Source organism: Plecotus auritus (genome assembly GCF_963455305.1).
Source record: "Plecotus auritus genome assembly, chromosome: 6".
NCBI lineage: Eukaryota > Metazoa > Chordata > Mammalia > Chiroptera > Vespertilionidae > Plecotus > Plecotus auritus.
Genome location: NC_137773.1, coordinates 105,415,312 through 105,438,664, shown reverse-complemented (window position 1 = coordinate 105,438,664; position 23,353 = coordinate 105,415,312). Strand labels below are relative to the sequence as shown.

At 55.0% G+C, this 23,353-nt stretch overlaps 3 protein-coding genes across 8 annotated transcripts in view; all 3 read right to left on the bottom strand.

Moving 5' to 3' along the window:
• Positions 1-133: 133 nt before the first annotated feature.
• Positions 134-6,415, bottom strand: PRAM1 (PML-RARA regulated adaptor molecule 1). 2 transcript variants are annotated; one of them, XM_080671977.1, is made up of 11 exons: positions 6,172-6,415; positions 4,605-4,737; positions 3,507-3,761; positions 3,354-3,420; positions 3,194-3,273; positions 1,151-1,208; positions 944-1,052; positions 676-838; positions 558-591; positions 433-467; positions 134-305 (listed from the first exon to the last, which is right to left on the bottom strand). In XM_080671977.1, the coding sequence occupies exons 1-11, from the start codon at positions 6,268-6,270 to the stop codon at positions 268-270; spliced, it is 1,071 nt and encodes a 356-aa protein (XP_080528103.1). In that variant the 5' UTR covers positions 6,271-6,415; the 3' UTR covers positions 134-267. The 2 variants fall into 2 exon arrangements, with proteins under 2 accessions (XP_080528103.1, XP_080528102.1); XM_080671976.1 differs by having other exon boundaries at positions 3,507-4,737.
• A 4,560-nt stretch (positions 6,416-10,975) lies between these two features.
• Positions 10,976-14,480, bottom strand: ZNF414 (zinc finger protein 414). Of its 5 annotated transcripts, none has more exons than XM_080671984.1 (7): positions 14,353-14,478; positions 13,383-13,689; positions 12,977-13,084; positions 12,774-12,879; positions 11,949-12,286; positions 11,818-11,868; positions 10,976-11,325 (listed from the first exon to the last, which is right to left on the bottom strand). In XM_080671984.1, exons 1-7 carry the CDS (start codon positions 14,353-14,355, stop codon positions 11,183-11,185), a joined length of 1,056 nt encoding a protein of 351 aa, XP_080528110.1. In that variant the 5' UTR covers positions 14,356-14,478; the 3' UTR covers positions 10,976-11,182. The 5 variants fall into 5 exon arrangements, with proteins under 5 accessions (XP_080528110.1, XP_080528113.1, XP_080528112.1 ...); XM_080671987.1 differs by having other exon boundaries at positions 10,976-11,403; positions 13,605-13,689; positions 14,353-14,476; XM_080671983.1 differs by having other exon boundaries at positions 10,977-11,403.
• Positions 14,481-18,927: 4,447 nt separating this feature from the next.
• The window catches only part of MYO1F (myosin IF), a 34,613-nt gene continuing 30,187 nt past the window's right edge, over positions 18,928-23,353 (bottom strand). The window contains exons 22-28 of the mRNA XM_080673841.1: positions 22,589-22,734; positions 22,077-22,223; positions 21,748-21,896; positions 21,290-21,373; positions 20,303-20,498; positions 20,049-20,218; positions 18,928-19,368 (exon numbers count right to left, since the gene is read on the bottom strand). Of these exons, the coding sequence (XP_080529967.1) occupies positions 19,292-19,368; positions 20,049-20,218; positions 20,303-20,498; positions 21,290-21,373; positions 21,748-21,896; positions 22,077-22,223; positions 22,589-22,734 (969 nt within the window). The 3' untranslated portion in view covers positions 18,928-19,291. The remainder of the gene's footprint in view (positions 19,369-20,048; positions 20,219-20,302; positions 20,499-21,289; positions 21,374-21,747; positions 21,897-22,076; positions 22,224-22,588; positions 22,735-23,353) is intronic.

Below are 23,353 nucleotides of genomic sequence, written 5' to 3'. Positions count from 1 at the left end.
TTTTCTCCTAGCCTTTATCCCTGAGGGGTGAGAACGTGAAGGAGGGGGTCAACCCCATAGACCCCTGAGTGTTTGATCATGTCTCTACACTGTGTGCCTGTCAGGTGGGAAAGAAAAAACAAGAAGCAGTGATCACTTTAAAGAAAGGCTTTATGTGGTCCATGTACGTGGTCAGGTATGAGCCTTGGCAGTTCTGTGGCCTCTAAGCTGGGATCCAGGATTCCTGGGTTAGTGGGTGGTTGTTCTGGGTCCCCACACCTGCAGGCTTTATTGTCCTCGGGGGAATGGTTGGCTTTCTAGAGGGTCTACAGAGAAGGAAGGGTGACTTCCAGTGACCCCTCCTCATAAGCATCTCCTGGGGAAGTAGGGTGGGGGCTTATCCTTTCCTAAGATGCTGTGGTCCCTGCCAACCCGACCAGAACATGTACATACCCCAGAAGCCAACGTCATCATACACCTCCGTTTCCCTGGTGGAGAGTACAGTTGGGTTAGCAGAGGCAGAGGTCACCCTTGGGCCCATCAACACCCACCCCACCCCCAATCACAGCAGCACTCACAAGGGCAGCAATGCAGTTCTGGGCACGTAGCCATCTGCAGAAAGAGCAGGGATGGGTGAATTATTAGTCTGGCAGTGTAGGGCCTGTCTCCCCAGGGCTGCCAGCCCAGCTTACTCACACTTGCCCTTGGTATCCCGGCACAGCATCTCCTCCTTGTTGGTGAACTCGATCACCTCCAGGATCTCCCCACGCCGGATCCCCAGGTGCTTCCCACCCCCACGCCGTGTCTTGGCATTGGGGTCAATCATCATCTTTGTCTGAATCACAATCTCCCCCTCAAACTGAGGAGGGGCATGTTAGAGCTTTGGCTGTGCTGATCCCCCCACCAGCCCCAGGGGCCTTGGGCAACTGGACTGACCCCAGCCCTCCCAGGGCTCTTGCCACACCTTGAACTTCTTCCGGAATTCCCTCTCAGCTTTCTCCGCCTTTCGGATTTTCTTCAGGGCCTTAGGGTCCACAGGCAGCAACTGCTGTGGCTGAGGTGCCTTTTCTTTCCTGAGTTCCTCAAGGAATTAGGTGCTTATGAGCACCTCAGGGGTCCCCTTCCACAGCTATTCCAGAGCTCGGCCCCTCCCTGCTTTGCCCTGTGGTACCTGAGCTCAGGGTCTTGTGGTGGCTTCCTGGGAGGTTGCTGAATAGATGGCACTTCACCTGGGGGCAGTCAGAACACCATATTAGGACAGACCATCCGCTTGGCCTCTCTTAACCCTGGTCACGATCTTGAGTGAGCCTTCCCTCTGTCAGCTTTCAAGACATTCCCCCTTATTCATGTCATTTCCAACTTGCTGATAAGGAAACAAAGGCTCTGGGAGGTAAAGTAACCTGCCTAAGGTCACCCAGATGGTAAGTGGTAGATAGGATTTGTAGGCTTTTAAGGCCATTTCATGTCTGGTGCCTAGAGCAGATTGGGTTGTGGGAATTATGAAATTTTGGTTAAAAATGAAGCAAAAGCATTTCCTGGAGGCAAACTAAGCCTCTAAGAAGGGGCCAATGGAGTGCATTTCTTGGATTGGCCTGGCTAATAATGAGACTGGACTATGAGGGGTTTCCCAGGGTGGGGCAGACTTCCTGGCAAGTGACCAGCCTTCCCGGTAGGAGGCTGTTGGTCATGGGATTGGCTTACAGCGAGAGCCTCATGAACGGGAGAGTGAAGGCTCAAGCAGCACACTGAGAGGGTATTTGCTTGGTGCTCTTGCTCCTTCAGGCATTGAGCTTGCCTCCAGCCTCCACCTGATGCTCAGTTGATGGTGCCATCCATGGTCCCACCCAGAATACCCTCTCCAGCTGCTCCTATTTCTTCCAGAGGCTGCCCAGACCAGGGATGGTCACCCAATGGGTGCAGTCTACAAACCCATTGTAGCACAGAGCACACCACTGAACACTGGGGTGTGAGATGGACCTGGTGGACCTGTTACCCAAGCTTCTTGGCAATGTGACCCTGAGCAGGCCCCATGGGGAAAGGCTGGCTCCTGTTTGGATCCTGGGGAAAAGGTGGGCCTAACCTTCAGCTGTGTGAGGATGTGGAGCAGCTATTGCTCTGGGTGGTTGGAGTTGGGGAAGGGGGAGGTGTGGGTCATGCCTGCAAGGCTGCTGGAAGTGGAGTGACCACAGGCATTCCCTTCCCATGTCCATGTCCCCAACAGTGACCCCACAGAGCCACATTTAGAGCAGAAGGAGGGGCCCTGTCAGGAAGCTCTGTTAACTGCTAACGTAGGGCTTTTGTAAGTAGCCCCTAGAGAAAGCTCAGGAGAAGTAGCCACAGAAGCAGCAGATCAGGTGGGAGGTACTAATGGGGAGGGAGAGGTAGCATCCTAAAGACACCCCTGATGGAAGGTTCCCCCACAGAGGGCCCTTCCAAAGCCAGGGCAGGGAAGCAATTTGGAAGCAGGGGGCCTGAACTTGTGTGTACTGGCTGTGTAAGTGCAACAAGATACTCCTCAGATCCTCAAGCTTCCCCATCTGTAAAGTGGGCATGACATTGCCTTGGGTAGGGGTCTGTGCAGGTTCAGTGACACGCATGTGAAGTGCTTATGTGGAAGCACTTTCTGTTTTCATTCAGTGTTGGTGAAGGCATTAAACCTGGTGATGGGCTGGAGGTGTGGGCCTGCTAGGCTAGCATCCTGCTCTCTAGGAGCAGACTTGGAAGAAGGGAGAGAGAAGGGGCCTTTGGACTCAGAGCACTCAGAGAGTGTCAGGGACATACCCTGTGTCCAGGCCCAAGTCCTCAGGCACCTCCAACACAACAGATCTATGAGGGACCCTGACACCTTTCTTTTACCCGACTCAGGGATGGCTTCACTCTACAACCAGGCCCAAGGCAAGCTCCCTCGCTCCCTCTTGCTCCTGTGTAATACACTGCCAAGTCCTCTTGCCGCTTTTTACCCAATTCTTCCACTCTCACCATCCTGGGCCACCGCTCTGCCCTGGCTACAACATGTTCACTGGCTCTTGGCCTCTATGCTGGCTTCACTGTGCTGGGCTGCCCATCAGGAACTGGTGTGAACTTTCTGAAAGGCCCCTCCTCCTCTCCGCTTGCTCCCCATGCACTGTCAGGGAACAGAATGGCAGAAAATGCCCTTGCAGCAGATAGGTCCCCGGTGCCCAGGCTGGCTGTGTCCAGCCCACTGCCAACAAACCTTTGCCCTTGGGGCTGGGGCTGGAGTCTGTCAGCTCCACGTCATCGTACAGCTCCAGCTCGTAGATTTCCTCTGAGTCCCTGCAGGGGTACCTGAGATAAGGGCCTCTTTCAGGCCCATGACTGGCACCTGTATGTATCCCCTTATTCTCCACACTCACTTCAGGAAAGCCTTAGGCTGTCTGGCCTGGAAGTGGATTCCAGCAGAAGAGCAGGTCTTCTGTAGAGCTGTGGAAAGAGGAGAGCAGGAAGGAGGCAGGCACGGCCAGGGAGCCTCTGCCCCCTTCCTTTCAGCCTGGGGTGTCCCGACTCACTTGTGACTGCTGCTGAGGGTCTCTGAAAGCTCTGGACATCCTTGAGGCCCGGGGGCAGCGGGGGTTTGGCTGGTGGAGGTCCCAGGCTGCTGACTGGAGGCAGAGGCCTCTGCCGTGGTGGGTGGCCGGGTTTGAGGCCCAGCCTGGACCCTCCACCATGAATGAGAACTCCTGACTTCTGTTGCCTCGCTCCAAACCCTGGGCTGAGTGGGAATCTGGGGCTGGAGCCCGCAACAGCTTTGGGCAGGGAGCTCTCTGAAACACAGCCAGGCAGTGGGGGCTTTCTAGAGGGATCCCCAAAAAACACTGCCTGCCGGGGCTTCTTGGGCAGAGCATTGGTTTCAGGCTGTGAAAACTTGCGGGGGGTCCCCTGGCCCTCTGATTGTGGAAACTTCCTGGGGTATAAGCCAATCTCAGGCTCTGAGGATGTCCTGGGGAGGCTGCCCAGCTTGGGCTTTGGGGGCTTAGAAAGTGCTTTGAATTCAGACTGCTGTGGCCTCTTGGGAAACACACAGACCTCAGGCTCTGAGGACGTCCTGGGGAGGTTACTCAGCTGAGGTGGTGGGGTCTTTTTTGGAAAGGCACTGAAGTCAGGCTGTGAAAAGTTGGGGTGGGGCTCACTGGTCTCAGGCTTCCAGGGGGGCATCTGAGGCTGCTGGGGCTTTCTGAACTCAAGGTGTGGGGGCTTCTTCGGAAAGTTAATGAACTCGGGCTGTGAGGCCTTCAGGATAGCCTCATTGGACTCAGGCTGCCAGAACTTTCTGGGGAATGTACTGAATTTGGGTTCTATGGGAGGCCTGGTGGGGTTGCTGAGGTCAGGCTGCTGGGGCTTCTGGGCAAGTGCACTGGGCTCCAGCTGTAAGGCCTTCTGAGGGGCCTCACTGACCTCAGGGTGCAGGGGCTTCCTGGGGAGCACAGTGGCCTCCAGTGGTGGGAACTTCTTGTAGAGTTCACTGAACTCAGATTTGGAGGGCTTCCTGGGCAGATCAGTGGACCTGGGCTGTGGGGGTTTCCTGGGCAGATCAGTGAACTCGGGCTGTGGGGGCTTCCTGGGCAAATTAGTGAACTCGGGCTGTGGGGGCTTCTTAGACTGCTCACTGGGCTCAGGCTGTGGAAACTTTTTGAGGAGTTTCTTGAACTCAGGCTTTGGAGATTTGGGGGGGAGTTCATTGGGCTCAGGCTGAGAGGCCTGGAACTTTGCTTGAAGGCTCCGGAAGTCCTGATGGCTCCCCTAGAGGACACAGTCAGTCAGTCAGGGACTGGTACACACAGGAGTTGTGTAAAGAACCAACATGGAGAAACATGGACATGGTCACAGACACACACACACCCCTTCCTTGTTCTTTTACCCCCATGTCTCCAGTTCCTTCTGTTTTAATTGCAAATTACATCCGGAATCCAACCACTTCTGTCTGCAGCACTGTCACCCATTAGATGCACCTTCCCATTGCCTCCTCCCTGGACTCCTGCCCACCCTCCATCTCTGATTAGTAACCCCACAGCAGCCAGAGGGAGCCTGTTAACCCTGAGTCTCCAACCTGCACGATTTTTCTTTTAGTACCTGCCACCATGTATCATATTTATGTCACTTAGATTTATTTTTTCCTTTTTCTTTCATTTTTTGTACTTCTGTTGCTTTTTAAATGCAGTGACTTGGCTCATTTCGTTGCTGTCCTCCCAGTGCCTAGCACACAGTAGGTATTCAGTAAATATTTGTTGAAATAACGAACATAGAGGCCACAAAGTGTGGCATATACTCAGCCACATCCAATCTGATGGTCACAGACTCACATAGATGGATGCAGAGATACTTGGGAACCTGGAGACAAATGTGGTGCAGGGTTTCTCACAGTCCCAGATGCCCAAAGTGATAGTCGGGGACATTCAGTCAATAATGCCCATGAGAAATGGTAGGCAGACCCCCTCCCCACCCCCAAGCACAAGCACGTTCAGGCACTGTCATCTATGGCACACACAGTCTGTCCTAGGTATAGTGCTGATCATCCATATCATTGGTTATACACAGACAGATGCACAAACTAGGCCAGGCCTGCTCTAATGACAAGTCCCACAGAAGCGGCCTTGCCACATGCTCCCCGAAACCTGGAATCACCTGGGGTTAAGGAGATTGGGGGAAGGAAGGGAAGGTCAGAAAAGCATGGCCTCTCCCCCTGGTTATGCTTCACTTTCCTATTTAGAGAATGTGAGAAAAGGCCACTACTACGGCTTGAAATGCCTCTGTGAAAGGCCCCTACCTGGTGAGTTGGAGCAAGGGCTCCCAGGTGACCCACAGGGCCAGGTCATACTTTGGGTGACTGGGTGGGGGCAAGCAGCGGGTGCCTGACCCACTTTGTCACCCACTAGAAACCCCTGTGCTCACCCTGGGTGTGCTCACCCTACCTCTCCATTACCAGGTTGCTGTTCATGCTGACCCGAGGAGAAGGGAGTTGTCTGAGCAGTCCCACTAGTCCCAGCCTGGGCCCTTGGAGCTTGGACTGTGTGTCCTGGCTGCTTCATATCTCTGGGCCTTGGTGTTGGTCAAAACCGTTTCCCAGATGGCTTTTCTCTGCCACTGTACTCTTGGAATATGCCCCCCAATCCTCACCCGTGGCACCCCTTGCCTCCAACCATTGGGGGCTCTCCCAGGGCGTGGGGACTCACTTACCATGGCGGCAGGCAGGTGATGGGTTACGGTGAGAACGGGAACTGAACTGGGGCTGTTGCTTTCAGGAAGTGACTGTGGCTTCTGCTCCACATGCCCCATGGGTGGAGAGGGCAGAGGAGGAAGGAAAGGAGCCGGGGACAGCCGGGCTTGTCTCCAGATCCTTCCTGTCCAGCACTTCTTGAGTTCCTGACCTGCCTGCTACTGTCTCTGCACTTCATGCATTGGAGGTCAGCACATTCACAACACTGTCACCAATTTCTTGGCTCTCTGCAGTGTCTCTCCCCCTCAGTCCCACCACATGCCCTGCTAATCGGTGCCAGACCTCCTGCCAGCAGAGACGGGCGAAGGCCAATTTCAGCCAGAGCCTCCATGGGAAGGGGAGTTCTCAGTGGAGACGGGGCACAGTCTGCTCTGGGTGGGAGACCAAGGAGTCCAGTGAGTGTGTTGGGTGAGGCCTTTTTTTAAAAAAAATATTTTTAGCCCTAACAGGTTTGGCTCAGTGGATAGAGCGTCGGCCTGCGGACTCAAGGGTCCCAGGTTCGATTCCTGTCAAGGGCATATACCTTGGTTGCAGGCACATCCCCGGTGGGAGGTGTGCAGGAGGCAGCTGATCGATGTTTCTAACTCTCTCTCCCTCTCCCTTCCTCTCTGTAAAAAATCAATAAAATATATTTTTAAAAAGTAAATAAATAAAAATAAAAATATTTTTATTGATTTCGGAAAGGGAGAGGGAGAGATAGAAACATCAATGAGAATCATTAATCGGTTGCCTCCTGCATGCCCCCTACTGGGGATCAAGCCCACAACCCAGGCATGTGCCCTTGACAGTAATCAAACCCAGAACCCTTCAGTCCATAGGCCGACACTCTATCCACTGAGCCAAACCAGCTAGGGCAGTTGAAGCCTTTTTGCTCATTATCTCACTTGCCTTTCTCATGTTAACACTTCTCTGTGGTCCAATTCCCAGTTTTGAGCAAGACTTCCCTGTTGCAGGGGCAGATGTTACATGGGGCCATGGATGGCCCACTGAGATGGCAGATTTGAAGGTGAATAGGTGGGTAGTATCCAAGGCTTTGGCCCTGGGGAGGGAGTCTGAGGACACCCCAGGTTCCCAGTGGACAGAGGATGGGAAGAAAATAAAGACAGGTTGGAGGCCAAGGAAGATGGGGTAAAGGTAGTAGGCAAGACCAGTGTAGTTAGGATGGGGGGCCCAGCCAGATAAGGTTCCCTGGAGGTCAGTTCATTGGGAGAGTGCAGAGCCCTGGTTCTGTTTGGCCATGCATTGGGGTTGTTTGAGGAATTTACAAAGACATAGAAGCACCCAGAAATTGACTTACTTGGTTTGGGTGTGGCCACACCTAGACACTTGCTGAGTGATTCTAATGTGCAGCTAATTGAGAAACACCGGTGCCCATCTGTCACCTGCCCATCTGTCCCCATTATTAGAATGCAGGGTCTGCTTCCAGTCAGTGGTGAGGCCTAAGTATCCGCAACATCCCAGGTAATGCCCATGCTGCTAGTTTACAGATCACACCTAGCAGGTGATCCTAGAAATTTCCAAAAGGATCCAGAAAGATTTAGTTGAGACAGGGAAGGCGGCTCTTTCTGACTTGACTTGCATTCCCAGCAGGAGCCCTTCTTTTGCCTGCCCTGCCATGAAGGCCACAGGCAGCACATCTGGAAATGACTGCCTGTTTGTATGTCTGTATTAAGAGTACAGCCTGAGGATTCTGGAACTTGATCTGTGAAACCCTGTCCCTGCACAGGGACATGCATTCTTAGTCACATTTCCAGATGTGGGTCCCCCTCTGAACAGGGGTCACAGGAGGCCAGGGATGATCAGATTTGGGTCCTCTCTGGGTCTCCAGGACCAGCCACCACCTCACAGGTTTGGTGAGAGAGGGAAAGGATGAAAGAAAGAACAGGGATGACTGGCTGAGAGCATATAAGGTAAGCTGAAGAATTTAATGAATGACAGCCAGTGACTCCCCAGGCTCTGGGAAGACTCCTGGGTGTGTGGACACCTTCAGCAAGAATTCTAGAGGGTCCCTCCCTGGCTGAGTCCCTGTGAGGAGAGCCCACGGGCTCCTGGCACAGTCCCCAGAGGGCACATGACCCCCAGTCCTCTTTGTATGTTTGGCACTTTCTGGAGGCACGAAGCCTTGAACATGGACCTGCAGCTACAGTTGGAGCTGGGGAACCAAAAGCCAGAAGTGAGCCTGATCCAGCGTCTGCCTTGGGAAACTGGTGTTGGTGGGGGTTCGTCAGTCAAGTGTGTGGAACTCTGAGGGCCAGGGAGGTGAGTTGGGGTTCTGAGCGTGCGTGGGGAATCGAAGCTGGTGCACCCAGTCCCTGTGCAAGAGCCAGGAGCAGTGGACCTGCCTTCCCTAATGGGGGTGGTGGATGGTTGAGGGTTGGCAGCTGGTGCAGCCACCTAGAGGACTGAGCACGTGGGTGGTGTGTCCTGAGGTCACAAGGAGTCAGGAGCCCTGGACGGGGGTGCTCAGCCCAGGTCAGGAATCTTACCTCCCCTTTCCCAGCCGAGGGGGCATCCACCAGCAACACCAGCAACTGAACTGGTACTGGACAACTGCCAGGCAGTGGATGGACACTTGGAGTGGCTCAGCCTGTTCAACATGAACCTGCAGTCTCTAGCCCACCTGCCTATGTGGGGGCAGCTGTACAAGGCGAGTGCTGGCCTCCTCTCATTCTCCCTCAGACTGATACTCCTGGGTGCCGTCTGCTGGACATGCCTGGGCCTAAGAGGACAGCTTTCAGGCATCCTGGAGTTGAGGTGGGATAGGGGGACCTTTTCTGGGGTCATAGGTTACCCAGGAGGGCAGGGGCTGCAGCAGCCTAGAAGGGACACTGGGAGCAGTGGTACTTTTCAAGTGAGCAGACAAAAGATAGTATATGAGTTGGAAGGGGATGAGGGAGGAAGTCGGTTTTGGAGTGGTCAGGGTGCCCAGGCCCAGTGCTGACCCAGCTCTCTAAGCCTTAGGGCAGAGTTCCCACTGCCTCCAAAGGGGCAGTAGGAGCTATGGGCCCTTAGTTCTCATGGGAGGGGTGGCTGCATCTATATGGGTGATGGGCTGGGTATGGTGGGTGTTGGGGGAACTGGACCAAGATATTGGCTGTTGATCTCTCCAGAAAAGTCCTGACAGACTGGAATTGGGGATGGCTAAATGAGGGACTTGATGGGGAAGGAAAGCTAGGGGGCTGGTACCCTGGGGTCCTGGGGAACCAGAATCACTAAGTCCTGTCCCTGGAGATACAGGAAAGCCTGGGACTAGGGCTTTGGGAATGTGGACCCTGCTGCCGGTAGTAACTGTGCCCAGCTCCAAGGGTGGTGCAGAATCAGCGAGTGACTTTCAACTGGGCCTGGGTAGAGAGTCAGTGAGCTTACCCACCTACCTTCACCTTCGCTATCTGTAAAATGGGACTCTTAACCCTGCCCCACCTCCTCCCCAGGCTCTTGCAAAGGTTGAGGTAGCCATGGGCTTGGTGGCTGGAGAGATGTGAATCACTTGCAAACATTTCCCAAGTCCCCACCCCCTCTCCTCAGTCCCTCTATGAATCCTCACGAGGGAACCAGGGATGAGCATCAAGGCACTCATTATAAGACTAAACAAGTGAGATGTAGGGAAGCTGAGGGCCACACAGTCATAGCTATAAGGCTTCTAGCTGAGAAGGGGGAGCTCAGAGGGCCCTGGAGCCGCTTCCCTGACTCCATCTAACTCAGTAGCTGGTGCTGTGTAACAACCATCTCAGCAGGGGACTGCAGGTGTTCACTCATGTGCTTGCTCACAGGCAGTCTGTATTCAAGGAGGAGAAGGGAGAAGATGGTTTGTGTGGCCCTGGGAGGGAATGGGAAGGTTCAAGATGGGGGCCTTGTGAGCTACTAGGAGAACAGGATCTTCATCTAGAGAACTATAGGGAGCTACTGAAGGGTATAGGAAGGGGAGAAGCACAACCAGAAGAGACCCGTTTTCAGGGGTATTCAGACTGGGGGGGCGGGGAGGGGAGGAGAGAAGGGCAGAGGAATTGTTTCTGGTGCCCAGGAAGGGTAGAGGGCAGAGGGCAGAGGCCTGGGCTAGGAGTACCATGGGGCTGGAAGGTAGTAGAACCAGCTTGAGTGGTGGCTGCCAATAACACCTGGGACTTTCATACCAGGAAGCTTGGCCCACAGATTTCAGTGACAGCAGGGTTGAAACAATAGTGTGGCACCAAAATTCCAACCCTGGCCCAGGCCTGACTTCCCATGAAGGAAGGGAAACAGGACCAGGTTGGGGAGGGATAAGGAGGGAAGGGAACCCAGGCCTCCAGGGCTGACCTTGACCCACTCTTCTCCTTAGGGCTGGGGCAGGGGGAAAACCCAGGACAAGGATGAGACCTGAGTCCTAGCCTGTAATAGAATGCCCAGCTCCGCAAGCTCTGGCACTGCCCTCTATCCTGTCACCTCCCTGTGAATTATCATTGGCCTAAGGACCTGGAGGGCTCTAGCTAGGCCAACCTCAGCACTTTCTCAGGACCAGCCTCCCTGCCTGTCCTCTCCACTGACTCCCAAGACAATAAACAAACCCGGAAATTTCCATCCCACCCGGTTTCTGGAAGTGATGGGTTAGCAGGCAGTGGCAGTGCTGAGCTGGAAGCTGGTCCCAGGGTTGAGGTAACAGGGAAGGTGGGATATAAGTGGGTCGTGCGTGAGAGGAGGCCTGCCCTTCTCAAGATGGGGGGGGGGGGGGTGCCCAAGACTGTTGGACAGGCTGCTGTGCATCAGAGGGCAAGGGACCCAGACAGCATAGGCCAGTTCATTGCGCCTCTTTTATTTCCTCTCCCAATCCATTTCAGGCCCCACTAAAATTACAAAACTACCCACATCTCATGATCCACTCTTTACTCAGCATTCCGAGCAAGAAAACTGTACGTTCCCCCTCTTACAGCAGCGAACGACACCTTGGGTGCAAACGGGGCCAGGTCTGGGTGGGGCAGAGGAGGACGTGGCTGAGCCTCAGCTCCGCCCCTCGCCTCTGGGGCCTCCACCCTCCCCACCCTGGTGCTCCCCGACCTTACCCCCTGGGCAATCGGGGCGTGGCTGCCCGGGGGCAATGGAGCGGTGGTCCTCCAGGTGAAGGGTCATGGTGGGCCGCGAGGCTGTGGAGAAGGTGCACTGCATGCACGAGTAGCGACCACGCGTGTGCTCCCACAAAATGCGGCTTGAGGCCGCGTGCCCTGCGGGCAGGCGGGACCCTGTCAGTCCCGACCCCAGCCCAGAGGTCTGGTCCATCACCGAGGACGGTAGTCATGGGCGAGGGCATTTCAGACATTTATCCATCCCCATTGGCTCGCGGGTACCGAGGGTCTGTCCTGCCTGATCCATTTCCCCCGGGTGTGTGGTGTGCCCCCCTGAAATTGGGGGTATTGAACTTGACTTCTCTGTGTTCCCCTTTCTCATCCCCGGAATCCCCGCAGAGCGCGAGCTTTACACAGTAACGCCGGTGCAGATGAAGGCGCGTGGGCCAGTAATTTTTAAGGCAAAATCCTGTATTTCGGGGCTGGCACTGCTGCCTCCTAGCATCTCCTGGGCCTGGCAGGACGCAGGACAGAAAACCCCTCCATCCCGCCCTGTTGGTCACCTGCACGCACCTGAGGGCGCGTCGGAGCCGCCCTGGGGTCTTCGAGGACTGCCACCGGCACCTGTGGTAAATAGGCGGGTCAAGGTCATAAATCGGAGCAAACCCAGCCCACCCTTCTGGCGGCCCTGCCACTACACTCACCTTGGCTCTTTTTCCAGACAGCAGCGCTGGAGGCCGGCAGCCCAGGAGTGGCAGCCAGGAAGGGACGCAGGCGCGTGGGGTTTAGGCCAAAGGACGCGGGGTTCAAGTAGGGCAGAAAGGGCCCTGTGGGGGCAGGGGCGGGGGTCGTGTAGGGCTCGAGTAGCGGGTACTGTAAGCCCAGCGCAGAGTCAGATTCCGTGGGGCGCTCGAGCGTGGATGGCTCCTTGTCGAGGGCAGGAGCTGGCGGCGGGGCTGGGCTCTGCGCATGCTCAGCGCAAACATGCAGATGCTTGAAGAGGGAGCGGTGCGTGCGGAAGCGCAAGAGGCAGTTCTCACACCTGAGGACGAACACAGGACTGGGCTGGGTCTCCTGGGGGACCAAGAAGGGGCCTATCGAGAGCGTGGTAAGGGAGCCCAGACCAAATCACAAATTCCCCATCTGAGGGGTAGGAGCTTGTCCTTAGTGCCCCCTACTCTGACCACGACCCTTCCGGACCCCTCCAGGTCCGAGCCCTGGGAAAACGAAGAGGTGTCAATCTTGACTTAGGTGATCAGCTTTCCTCTTAGAAGGTAAGGAGCGACTGGGAGGAACCACACCCACATGAGCCCCACCCCTTCCGGGACTTGCTCCAGGTACCAGTCTCTCTTGGACAGGTCTTGCCTGAAGCCACACCCACTTTCAGACCCAGGCCCCTCCCCCATTCACCCCCTGAATGGGAAGTAGAAAGGCTTGAATCCCAGGTATTGGCTATCACACCAGGAGCAGGAGCTGCCTAGGGCCTGGTCACCAAGGACCAAAGGAGGTTGGGGTGGTCAGGGTCTCACTTGAAGTAGCGATTGGGTTTGTAGTGCAGCTTGCCGTGTGCCACCAGTTCCTGCATGCTGGGGAAGGTCTCGGTGCAGTTCAGGGCGGAACAGCGGAAGAGCTTGCCTGGCAAGGCAGGGGTGGAGGACAGAGGAGTGGAGAGGAGTGGCCAAGGGTCAGCCTGGGAACTCTGCCTGCCTCCCACCACCTACTCTGACCCTACCTTCCAGGGACTGTGTGGGTGGGCAGTGGGTACGCAGATGCTGTGCCAAGTCACGAACGCTTGGGAAACTGAGGCAGCAGCCAAGGCTGGAGCAGGGTATCTGCTTTCCTGTAGGATGTACACAGCAAGGTCACCCATCCCTCCCCTCCCCCATGCTGTCCAGGGCTCTGCCCAGAGAGGCATATACCAGGCAGGAGTTACCCTATGGTTTCCTACTGGGGTCTTTACCATCTACCACCTCCATTGGACTGAGCTGCCACAGGGCAGGGGCTGAGTTGACCTGGCTCATCACAGCAGCCACAGCCTGGCACACACTCAGTGATATCACCAAGTATGGAAATACTGTTTTCCTCATTCCTGTTGTTCCAGGGCCTGTGACCCCATATTAGGCCCTATCACAGGTCACCTGGTGGTGGGCGTCGCCTGGGAGGCCGCAGGTCCTCACTGGTCCCAGAGACTGTGCTGGTTAGGCCAAGGCTAGGTCCAGGGCCAGGCTGGCCAGTGTCTGGGGCTGAGGAGGCACCCTGCTGGGCCCCTTCAGACCCTCCACGATCCCACAATGGGGGTGTGGCTGTCTGGTCAGGACCTGACTCCTCCCCCATGGAGGAGGTGGCTGCAGCAGCCACACCTGGGGACACTTCCTTGTCAGTCTCACTGGAGCTGGGCTCTGCATTGATCAGCATGTCCGGGCTGGGCACAGAGGGTTCCTCCTCCTGGTGGAAAAAAGAAGTGGGGAGAACCCCTCTGGGCCCAGGGTCTGCTGGGGTCAGCCAGGGGAACCCTCCCTCCCCACAAAGACCGTTGTGCATTCCTGAAGCAGCGAATGCTCCCGAAACAAGAGCCAGTCAGCTCCATCCTAAGGAGTTACCACAAGGGAGGGCAGGGAGCTAGCTGGGAAGTGTTCCAAAAGCAGAAGTGGGCATCTGTCAGGAATTGCTCATATAAAACAGCATCCCCTCCTCCCCAACTTAGGAAGATGGGAGGCCCCCTACGTGGCCTAGAGGGAGTAGGCGGGACAAAGGCTATGAAGGCGAGGCTCTGAACAGAGTGGAGTTAGGAAGATGCTGGTGAGGCCGGAAGTGGCCACGTGGATTGAGGATATATATAAACCCTCCGCACTGGAGCTGTGCAGGTGAACTTGGAGGTGTTGGGGGCCGGTTGCATAAAAACCGGGGGTGGAGCCCGAGCTCAGTGGGGGTGGCCCAGTCGAAACCAGGCCCGGAAGTAGGGGGTAGGGTGATAGCCAAATGACAACTAGTGACGGGGTGAGTACCCGGATGTGGGGGCGGGATTGGCCGGAGGGTGTGTGCGCGACAGGACCACTCCCCTTCAGTCCCCGCTGCTGGCCGCACCCGCGTCCCCGGCGCCGCGCTCACCATCCTTGGCCCGGCTAGGCCTTTTGTTCCCGCAGCTCCTGCGGCTCCAGCTGAGGCTACGGCGACTCCTGGGCGGCCGCGAGCTCACGCTAACGTCGGCGCCATTATCCGCCTCCCAGCTCTCGCGAGAGCATGGGCGGGACCTGGGCAGGGCGCTCCGTGAAGGGGCGGGGCCTGCGATCAGGGACCTCTTGGACCACAGCCCCCGGAGCGGATTTGCAAACTGAGGGCAATGTTAACAGTCAGTGCGCTGAAATCCAGGATTAAAATCTTTCCTGGCCCTGACCGGTTTGGCTCAGTGGATAGAGCGTCAGCCTGCAGACTGAAGGGTCCGAGGTTCGATTCCAGTCAAGGGCATGTACCTTGGTTGCGGTCACATCCCCAGTAGGGGGTGTGCAAGAGGCAGCTGATGGATGTTTCTAACTATCCCTTTCCCTTCCTCTCTGTAAAAAATCAATAAAATATATTTTAAAAAAATCTTTCCTGGCCTGTGTACTCGTCTGTAAAATGGGTATCTTCATCCCATTCCGTATCATCACCAGCCCTGGAAAGGCGATAAACAACGCTTCTCCTTTTTGAAGAGGTTGTATTGACTGGGCACTCTCTTTGAAGGAAGTTGGCAATAGTCGTCAACATTTTTTTAAATTTTTATTTATTGCCCTGGCCGGTGTGCTCGGTTGAGCGTCGTCCCATGCACGGAAAGTCACACTGGTTTGATGCCGGGTCAGGGCACATGCCTAGGTTGTAGGTTTGATCCCCTGTGGGGGTGCCTACAGGAGGCAATCAATCAAAGTTTCTCTCATATTGGTATCTCTCTCTCCTCCTCTCCTTTCCTCTCTAGCAAATCAATAAAAACATTTTAAAAAATTTTATTGATTGATTTTAGAGGAAAGGAGAGAGAGACATCCATCCGTTGTTCCACCAATCCATGATTCATTGGTTGACCCTTGAATGTGCCCCTAGGATGGAACCCTCAACCTGGAAGTATAGGTTCCATACCCCAACCAACTGAGTTACCTGGCCAGGGCAGTAGTAAAAATTTTCAATGCACTTAGTTCTGAAGTTGGAGTGGGTCCGTTGTGATAGCTAAGGGTGGGAAGCAAGCTAATTGTCAGGAGAGGCGTGTTTCCAGGAGGATGGCACTGAGTGTACCAGCATAGAATGAGTCACCTGTCCAACCTACTGTGTGCTAGGTTCTGGGGACTCAGAAATGAACAGTGCTGACAAACATCCCTGACCTCAGAAGCCGCTCACATTTTTTTTAAAATATATATATATTTTATTAATTTTTTACAGAAAGGAAGGGAGAGGGATAGAGAGCTAGAAACATCGATGAGAGAGAAACATCGATCAGATGCCTCCTGCACACCTCCCACTGGGGATGTGCCCGAAACCAAGGTACATGCCCTTGACCAGATCCTCAGTCCTAGGCTGACGCTCTATCCGCTGAGCCAAACCAGTTAGGGCCCGCTCACATTTTTAAATGGGAAAACAGACAACAACAAATGCAGAAAATTATCTTAGGTTATATTAAGTGCTACCAAAAACAAACAAACAAACAAACAGAAGGATGTGACAGTGATGGGTCAGGGAAGCCTTTCTGTGAGGGGACTTCTGAGCTGTTGCCTGATAGGAAGGAGTGAGCCAGTGGAAGGTCATGGGGCCAGAGCACGCTGGGAAAAGTGGGTAGGTAGCTGGTACAAATGTCCTGAGATGGGGAGGGACAGACTTGTCTTTATAAGGGAGCAGCGACATCAGTGCGCTCCAGCAGAGTGTAGGTGGGATGTGGAAGACAGAAAATGAACTTGGTGCAGAGAGGGTCATGCAGGGCTTTGTGAACTGGTTTCTATTCTAGATATTGATGAATTTTCAGCAGGGAAAGGTACACCATAATCCCTGCCTGTCCTTTGGAAGATGGGCTATTGGGGGACAGTGAAGTGTTTTTGATATCAAAGCTCTTTAATACATTATTTAACCATTCATGAGGTGTCTGAGTTCAAGGCAAGTGAGGACTGTGTGCAATGTAATCCCATCTGTGTACATAAGATGTACCTGTGTGCTTTTTTTTCATCCTCACCCAAGGCCATGTTCACTGATTTTTTTAGAGAGAGGGGGAGGGAGAGAGAGAGAAACATCGATTGGTTGTCTCCCACACATGCCCCAACGATGGGGCTGAGGGCTGAACCCAAAACCTAATATGTGCCTGGACTGGGAACTGAACCCAAGACCTTTCGGTGTAGTGGACGACTCTCCAACCACCTGACCCACACTGGCACCTGTGTGCTCTTATATACAGAGAATATCATTAGAAGGAGACATTAAAAATTGGGGAGGGGAACAGGGATTTTTGAGGGAGAGACAGATTTTTCACACCTTTGTGCAGTTTGAATTTAAAAAATTATCTTTTGATTATCTTTAATCAGTTAAAAACTTAAAATCAGGTCATTTTGATGCAGGGTGGAGAGGTGTGTGTGAGCAGGGAAGATTGGTGCAATATGGGGAAGGGTGGGGTGAGGCCTCAGAAAGGACAGGGATCTAAGGAGGGAAGGGAGGGCCTGAACTTAAGAAGTTTTATTAAAAAAAAAAAAAAAAGTCAACAGGATGTGGGCTGTGTGGGTGGGGTCAAACTGACAGGTTTGCAGATACTGTAACCTAGATGTGAGAAGCTGTCTATTACAATACATTAAATCCACTCCCTTTTCCATACTCAGCTCCACACCCAAACCTCATTCACCCATCCTATCCAGAAGACCCTACTTCCTACCTATGTGGTGCCTGCCACAATGGTAGTGGGGCCACAGGGCTGTACTCCAAAAGTGTTGGGAGGCAGGCCACAGGGTGAATTTGAGGGCAGAGAAGGGAAAGGAAGCCCTGATTTCCTCCACCAGGAAATGCCCAGCTGATCAAGTTGGTGGCTCATGTGGGTTGTCCTCCCCTCTTTCTGTTCTCATATGTAAGTCTTGCAGCAAGAGACGCACACGTAGTGGTTGGGCAGAGTGAGAACATCAGAGATGGAAGGAACCAGGGACTTTCAAGGGACTGACTGAAAGCTTTTGTATAACAATCCTCAATAATAAGGAAGTAATATGCAAATTGACCATCACTCCAACACACAAGATGGCCACCCCCATGTGGACACAAGATGGCTGCCACAAGATGGCCAGCAGGGGAGGGCAGTTGGGAGGGATCAGGCCTGCAGGGGAGGGCAGTTGGGAGGGACCAGGCCAGCAGGGGAGGGCAGTTGGGGACCAGGCTGGCAGGGGAGGGCAGTTGGGGGGGACCAGGCCTGCAGAGGAGGGTAGTTGGGAGGGACCAGGCCTGCAGGGGAGGGCAGTTAGGGGCAACCAGGCTGGCAAGGGAGGGAAGTTAGGGGGGACCAGGCCAGCAGGGGAGGTTAGTTGGGAGGGACCAGGCCTGCAGGGGAGGGCAGTTAGGGGCGACCAGGCTGGCAAGGGAGGGAAGTTAGGGGTGACCAGGCCAGCAGGGGAGGGCAGTTGGGGGCAACTGAGCCTGCAGGGAAGGACAGTTAGGGGTGACCAGGCCTGCAGGGGAGGGCAGTTAGGGGCAACCAGGCCTACAGGGGAGGGCAGTTAGGGGCAACCAGGCCTGCAGGGGAGGGCAGTTAGGGGTGACTAGACTTGCAAAGGAAGGCAGTTAGGGGTGACCAGGCTGGCAAGGGAGGTCAGTTAGGAGTGACCAGGCCAGCAGGGGAGAGCAGTTAGGGGCAATTGGGCCAGCAGGGGAGGGCAGTTAGGGGCAACCAGGCTGGCAAGGGAGGGAAGTTAGGGGTGACTGGGCCAGCAGGGGAGGGCAGTTGGGGGCAACCTCGGAATTTTTTTTTCCCCAGCCACACTCAGCTTCCCCAGGTAGGTGCAGAAGAGAGAGGGTGCAGACCCTGCAAAAGGCTCAGCTGGCAGTCAGCCCCTGTCCCTTCTCTGGCTCAGTCCTGACCCCACCAGTCTCCCAGACTGGCTGCTCATTGAGGGGCTGAGCACAGAGGAGGTATCTGTCTAGAAAGCCAGGATGCTGAGACCATAGCAGAACTCCCAGCTGGTTCCAGCTGCCCCTGTAAGGATCTCAAAGGCTCAGATTTCAGCATGGGTTTGCAGACAGCTGGGGAGACCAGTTGCCAGATGAACCCTTCACCTGTGACCATAAGTGCAGAAAGTCAGGGCCGGAATGTCAGAACCTTCCAGACCCCAGGCAAATGAGGAATAAGAAGGCACAAACATGGGGTAGGGGGTAGGGACCAGGGGTGGCCCAGGGTGGACTGTGGAGGGCTGTGTAGGGCTGTGTGGGGCCTCTTTCCTTCCTCAGGATCCAGTCAGGTCCTAGATGGGTTTGGGGACTGCAGATTCAGATCTGACAGAACCAACCAGACCATTTTTTGAAGGAAAGCTGGGATACAACTTTTGGCAGCTGGCAAGTGGACAAGTTCAAACTTTTTAAGGCTTGGCTCTGTGGAATCTTGGGCAAGTGACTTAACCTCTGAGCCTTCATGTTTACACCTGTAAAATGGTGCATTTGCTGCTCCTATGTCACAGGTTTCTAAGAAGTTTGGTGCTCAGTCTGTTTATACTTCTATCCGGCAAACATTTATTGCCTCAGTGGAGAAAGAGGGAGGTCACACTTGTGAAGGCCTCCCCACTTTTCCCCATGCTTTGCTGCTAGGATACGACTCATTTCATACTCATAAGGCAGCTGGGAGGTAGGCTCTACTGTTAGTCCTATGTGACATACTAGGAAACAGGTGTGACACAGGGGAGGCCAGGGCCCAGAGGTGGCTGCAGTGATGACCCTCAGACCCACCCAGATCCTGGGCTGGGCTGGAGGCCACAGGACTGGACCTTCTGGCTAATGCAGCTAAGAGACATGAGACCCCCTGCCAGTAGGGCCTGACTCCCTGGCAGGCAGAAGGACAGAATCCTGGGCCCCCCACTCAGATCTTCTCCACATAGTTTCCAGGGAAGAGGCCCTCCTGGCCATGCAGCCGGCCTTTCCACCAGCCTGAGGAATCTGTGGGATAGAAGAAAGATGAGGTACTACCCAGCCCACTCCAGAGGAAACCTTCATTTTGGCTCAGTCTGTCTTACTCATTTCCACTGGCCTGGCAAAAGGCAGAGGCTGAAAAGAGAGTGATGGAAGGAAGGGAGGGAGGGACACATACATGATTTTCCCTTGTCACTGGCTCACATTTCATCATTTTCTAGAACATTCACTTGTACTCTTCCCACAGGCCCCTCCCCATAGTCTCTATGGGTGGACCCAAGAATGACCTCAATGGGGCTTCACCACCCACTTACAGAGGGTACTGTTGAGTCCCAGGCCCCTCTGGGGAGCAGCCCAGGGGCTTACTAGTGAGTTAGGAGGTGGCCTGGGCCATCCAGACATGGCCCATTTCCTACTCACAAGGGGTCTCTGAGGTTCTGCTAGCCCTATGTTTGATGGGTAACAAAATGAGGCTGGGATACTACTACATGTGATGCAGTGAGACCAGGCTCCCAGGTGGCTTAGGAGGTGACCTCCACCCAAGGTCTCTAGCTTATGCAGCCACTGGCTCAGAAGAGGGTAAATCTAGCTTGGCCTGGGAGCTATCTGGCCCCCTCTGTTCTCCCATTGGATGGATATGAAGTAATGGGGGTTGCCTGGCTGTGTCAGGGTTCTGACCCCCTCCACCTCTGTCCCAGCACACATACCTTCCATGAGGATCTCGATGACCTCATTCACGTTGAAGCTCAGCTCATCCACGTCTTGGCCCACATACTGATACAGTGCCCGGCACCGCGGGCCATGTGTCCGTGGCTGGGGCTTGGGTCGGCCCACACCAGGCACCGGTCGCTGCCCCACGCTGCGCTTCCTCTGCATGCTGTGGGCACAAGGGGTGTCCATCACAGCCCTAGATACTCCCCTGCTTACTTATGTCTTGGGGCTGCCCTCCCACCCCACCTACCCGGCCACACCCTCATCAGGCACATTGAGGAATTCTGTGTTGTGCTCAGAGGGGGGCCGTTCCCGGGGGCGTCTGCTGGCCCTCTGGGCTGAGGGTGGAGGGCCTCGGGGAGGCCGCTGAGAGCCCCCTCTAGATGTGATCTCCAGGGGCAGAGGGCCTCCTCTGGCAGAGGGGGGTACCCCGTTTCGGTCCAGACCTGTGGTGGGAACAAGGATGAAGGCATTTATTAGGATGCTGCTAGGAGTATTTGGGGAGGATTTGACTCCAACTTCCCAGTCTGAGGAGGAGACAGCCACACTCAATCCGGTAAGGTGCCTGGGCCAGAGGGAGGGACCCAGGGGCCAGGTGGGACCAGAGAGAGGTTCTGCAGGGGTAAGACTCTGCCCGCCCCCCTCTTGTAGGAGGGCTTTTTTAAAAATATATATATTTTATTGATTTTTTACAGAGAGAAAGGGAAAGGGATAGAGTTAGAAACATCGATGAGCGAGAAAGATCGATCAGCTGCCTCCTGCACCCCCCCCCCCTCCCGGGGATGTGCCTGCAACCAAGGTACACGTCCTTGACTGGAATCAAACCTGGGACCCTTCAGTCCACTGAGCCAAACCAGATAGGGCTTTTTGGGGTGGGTCTTGGAAGATGAATAAGAACTCAAGTGTAGTGGGAATTTGAGAGACAGGTAGAGCAAACAGCTCCAGCAAAGGCCTGGAGGTAAGAGCAAATTTGGTAAGTTGGTAAAAATAAGATGTAGCTTGCATGACAGGAGTGTAAGATGAGAGGAGAGAAGAGGTCAGTGGCTATAGCAGGTGTCCTATTCTGAAGGGCTTTGAATACCAAACTAAGCTTAGCCTTTATTATATGGGAGATGGGGAGCTATGGAGAGTTCTGGATAGAGAACTAGAGAGTTATCATCGCTGACAGGAAATATGGTTAAGGTTATGGAGCCCACAAGAAGCAAGGGAAGACACTTAATGGGGGGCATCTCCTCACCCCTGAGGGGGCCGGGGGCTGCCCGAGAATGGGCCTGGGCCGATCTTCGAGGTTTTCCCTGGGCCATTCCTTTACGTGTAGGTTCTGAAAAGGACAGGGGAAAGGGTGTAGGGATTTGAGTGGTGGCCAGACTAGACCAGGCTCCTGGCCCCGCCCACAAGTTCCGTCTATTCTGGCTCTGCCCAGAGCCCACTTCAGAGCTCCGCACAGTGATTGGCCTCTCTTCTCCAGTATCCACCCATCCCAGGGCTCGCCCCCAACCTTTAGCGCGCTCACAGGCTTCCTCTTTGGCCACGCCCCCTCCTCATCTCTCGCCCAATCATTGGTCTCCTTTAGACCCTCTCCTCCATGGCCTTCCCTCATACTTGGCAGCCTCACTGGCTCCGCCCTTTCAGCTTTGATTGGTCCCTTGCTGGCCTCGCCATTTTGGCCACGCCCCCACTTCTGCGCAGACTCACTGGAGCTTTTGGGTAGCCCATCACCCACGGTGACTGTGAGGGTTCGGCTGCTAGCTTTGAGCACCGCCACGTCGCTGGAGCCACGCGAGAAAGTGACGCTGCGGGTGCCACCTCCGCCCCAGCCCTCCTTCTTCACCCGGAACTGTAGTCTGTGGGGAGAGGAGGAAGCTGTATGGGCACCGCCTCCCAAGTAGGAGGACCTCCCCACCCCATCCTTGCCCGGCCGGGCACCGGTGGGTGGCGGAGCAGTTCAGTTGGTCCGTGGATGGGAGAGGGGTGCTGTGCCTAGACTAGCGTGAGGGTGGTGGTGGTGATGGGGAGGGCCATACGTGTCGCTGAAGGTGAGGGGCAGGGGTCTCCGTGCAGCCTCCTCGAAGCGCTTGCACAGGAGGCTGACAAACTCCGTCTTGAAGATGCTTTCCAGGAAGCTGTCGGCCGCTTCTTCTTGGAGGATGAAGAAGTCGTCTTGACGCGTGCTGGGGAGGGGCAGGAGGAAAGGCAGGTGATAGTGATGGGTGAGGATGGTAGAGGAGTGACATGTGAGATGCAACCGGGGAGGGTAGGTAAGAGACAAGTGAGGAGTTCACAGGTGGGGGAAAACGGGAGAAGTGGCAGGAAGCGGGAGAAGGTGGTAATAGAGAAGGGCCAGGTAAGGAGTCAGGTGAGGGGACAGGTGCAATGGGCAAATAAGGATCATGAATGTGGGGGCTGGTGAAGGTGACATGTATATATATGTATAGCAGCAGGTAAAACGGCCAGGGTTACAGATGGGGTAACAAGTATGAGGACAGCTGAGGATGACAAGAGAGTGACTGTGGGGCAGGTGGGCTCCTGGCCTCACCTGAGGGAAACTCCCCGCAGGGCCTGGATCTCCAGCTTCTTCTTCAGGACCTCACGCACCTGACCCTTCTCGGGTCCCTTCTTCACCTTCTCCCGCCCAATCACATACACACATCTGGGCGTCAGGATCAAGTCCCTCTTGATGGGCTGTGAGGATGCAGTACCAAAGAGGCTGATGGCAGGAGCCTGGGGCATGGGGATCGATTCCAGGCAGAGGGGTGGTGCTGGTAGGTCAGGTAAAGGTGTCCCTTCATGTGATGGTATATGAGTGGTTAATAAACTGGTGGCCCGGTGCATGAAATTCTTGTGGGAGGGGGTGTCCCTCAGCCTGGCCTACACCCTCTCCAATCTGGGACCCCACAGGGATAGGGCCTAAATTGGCAGTTGGACATCCCTCTCGCAATCTGGGACCGCTGGCTCCTAACCACTCACCTGCCTGCCTGCCTGCTCACCCCCAACTGCCCCCCCTGTTGGCCTGCTCGCCCCCAACTGTCCCCCCCATTGGTCTGCTCGCCCCCAACTGCTCCCCACTGCTGGCCTGCTTGCCCCCAACTACCTCCCCCCCGCCAGCCTGATCACCCCCAACTGCCCTCCCCTCCTGGCCTGATCACCCCAACCGCCTCTGCCTGGGCCCTGCCACCATGGCTTTGTCCGGAAGGACATCCAGAAGGTCTCCCAGTCTAATTAGCATATTACCCTTTTATTAGTATAGATAAGAGGTTAAGTAAGGCTATATTGGCTAGAAGGGGGTGTCTGAAAAGGTACA